The sequence below is a fragment of the Sinocyclocheilus anshuiensis genome, unplaced genomic scaffold, assembly GCF_001515605.1.
Source record: "Sinocyclocheilus anshuiensis isolate Anshui unplaced genomic scaffold, SAMN03320099.WGS_v1.1 C32607472, whole genome shotgun sequence".
NCBI classification, from domain to species: domain Eukaryota; kingdom Metazoa; phylum Chordata; class Actinopteri; order Cypriniformes; family Cyprinidae; genus Sinocyclocheilus; species Sinocyclocheilus anshuiensis.
In genome coordinates, this window is record NW_015618429.1 from 1 (window position 1) to 1,179 (window position 1,179).

The following is a 1,179-nucleotide window of genomic DNA, read 5'->3' on the forward strand; positions in this document are numbered from 1 at the left end:
GATCAGTGTTGGCGGCTCATCTGCAATCTCACTTGACTGCAGCAGCGGCTCTAGAAAAAAAAAGTTATAATTTTTAAAAGTGGGTCAACGGACTAAATGATCTCAGTGAACTTCTGTGAAATGTGTAGTTTTGGAGATAAAAACATAATTAATTTGTTCAGATCAAAATCACTATGACACAAAGAGGGCAAACAACTTACTGTGAAATCTCAGGTTAATATGACTAAATATTTAAGCAAGATTTATAAAATTACAAGCTTTATAAAACACTGGATATACCTTTAGAAATGTATAATATAATGTAATGTAATATAATATAATAAATTAGTGAATCTCTCAGCTCTGAGATTAACATTAAACTCAATGAAAAATGCAAGGTATGAGTCTCACCTTCCATGATTTCTTGGCCGAGGGTGGGCGGCTGTGGATCATCTGTACGGTAGTCTAGACTCTGAAGTGCAGGGCTGTCCGGCTCACTGGGCTGTGGACTGGAGTTATTGCTGCTGTCTGCAGCTACTTTAAGCTGGTACGAGTCTGACAGAGAACTCTGGTTGCTGTTCTCATCTGAGAAGCCAGGAGAGAAAGAAAGAAAACAATACGGGTTTGGAACTACAAGAAGCTGATTATGGTAAAATGTTAATTTTTGGGTAAACTATGCCTTTGAAACTTGAATCTCACATGCAAATGTTTACCTTGAAAATCTAACAGTACAGAACAGGCGTTATCAGATGCCTCCTCAGTGGAAAAATTCTTCCGTTGCATCTCACCACCCACAGACACTTTGCTCTTGTCCTTCTAAAAGATATCAGGTTACAGGTGCGGTAAATACAGTGAAGGAGTTTGGAAAATCCATTACTTTACAGATAATATGTTGATCTTATGTAAAAAACTAACTCTCAAACAATTAAAACCAAGAGAAATGAACATGTTAGATGTGTTGTACCTCCTTTGTGTCCACCACAGGAACCCATTTAAATATTCTTAATGATGTATCTCCAACTGTGACCCATTTCTTCTCCCTGAAATAGAGCAATTGTGTAACAGGTTTCTCATATACATGACTTGAAAGCTCTATCAAGTTTCCATGTTAAAAACGCAACCATGCAGAAAAAAAGCACTTATCAAGTTTCCAGATGGAGAAAGTTTAAAGGCTCCTCTAAGAGCTGCTTTTTCGGGACA

General features: G+C 37.4%; 1 protein-coding gene across 1 annotated transcript; it reads right to left on the minus strand.

The window, feature by feature from the left end:
• Positions 1-6: 6 nt before the first annotated feature.
• On the minus strand, positions 7-1,071 carry LOC107682804 (B-cell CLL/lymphoma 7 protein family member B-A-like; the record flags this gene model as incomplete). The annotated part of the gene is made up of 4 exons (XM_016478941.1): positions 7-50; positions 391-564; positions 693-795; positions 944-1,071. Coding segments are annotated over 4 exons (449 nt in total), but the record flags the coding sequence as incomplete, so codon positions are not given.
• Positions 1,072-1,179: the final 108 nt, after the last annotated feature.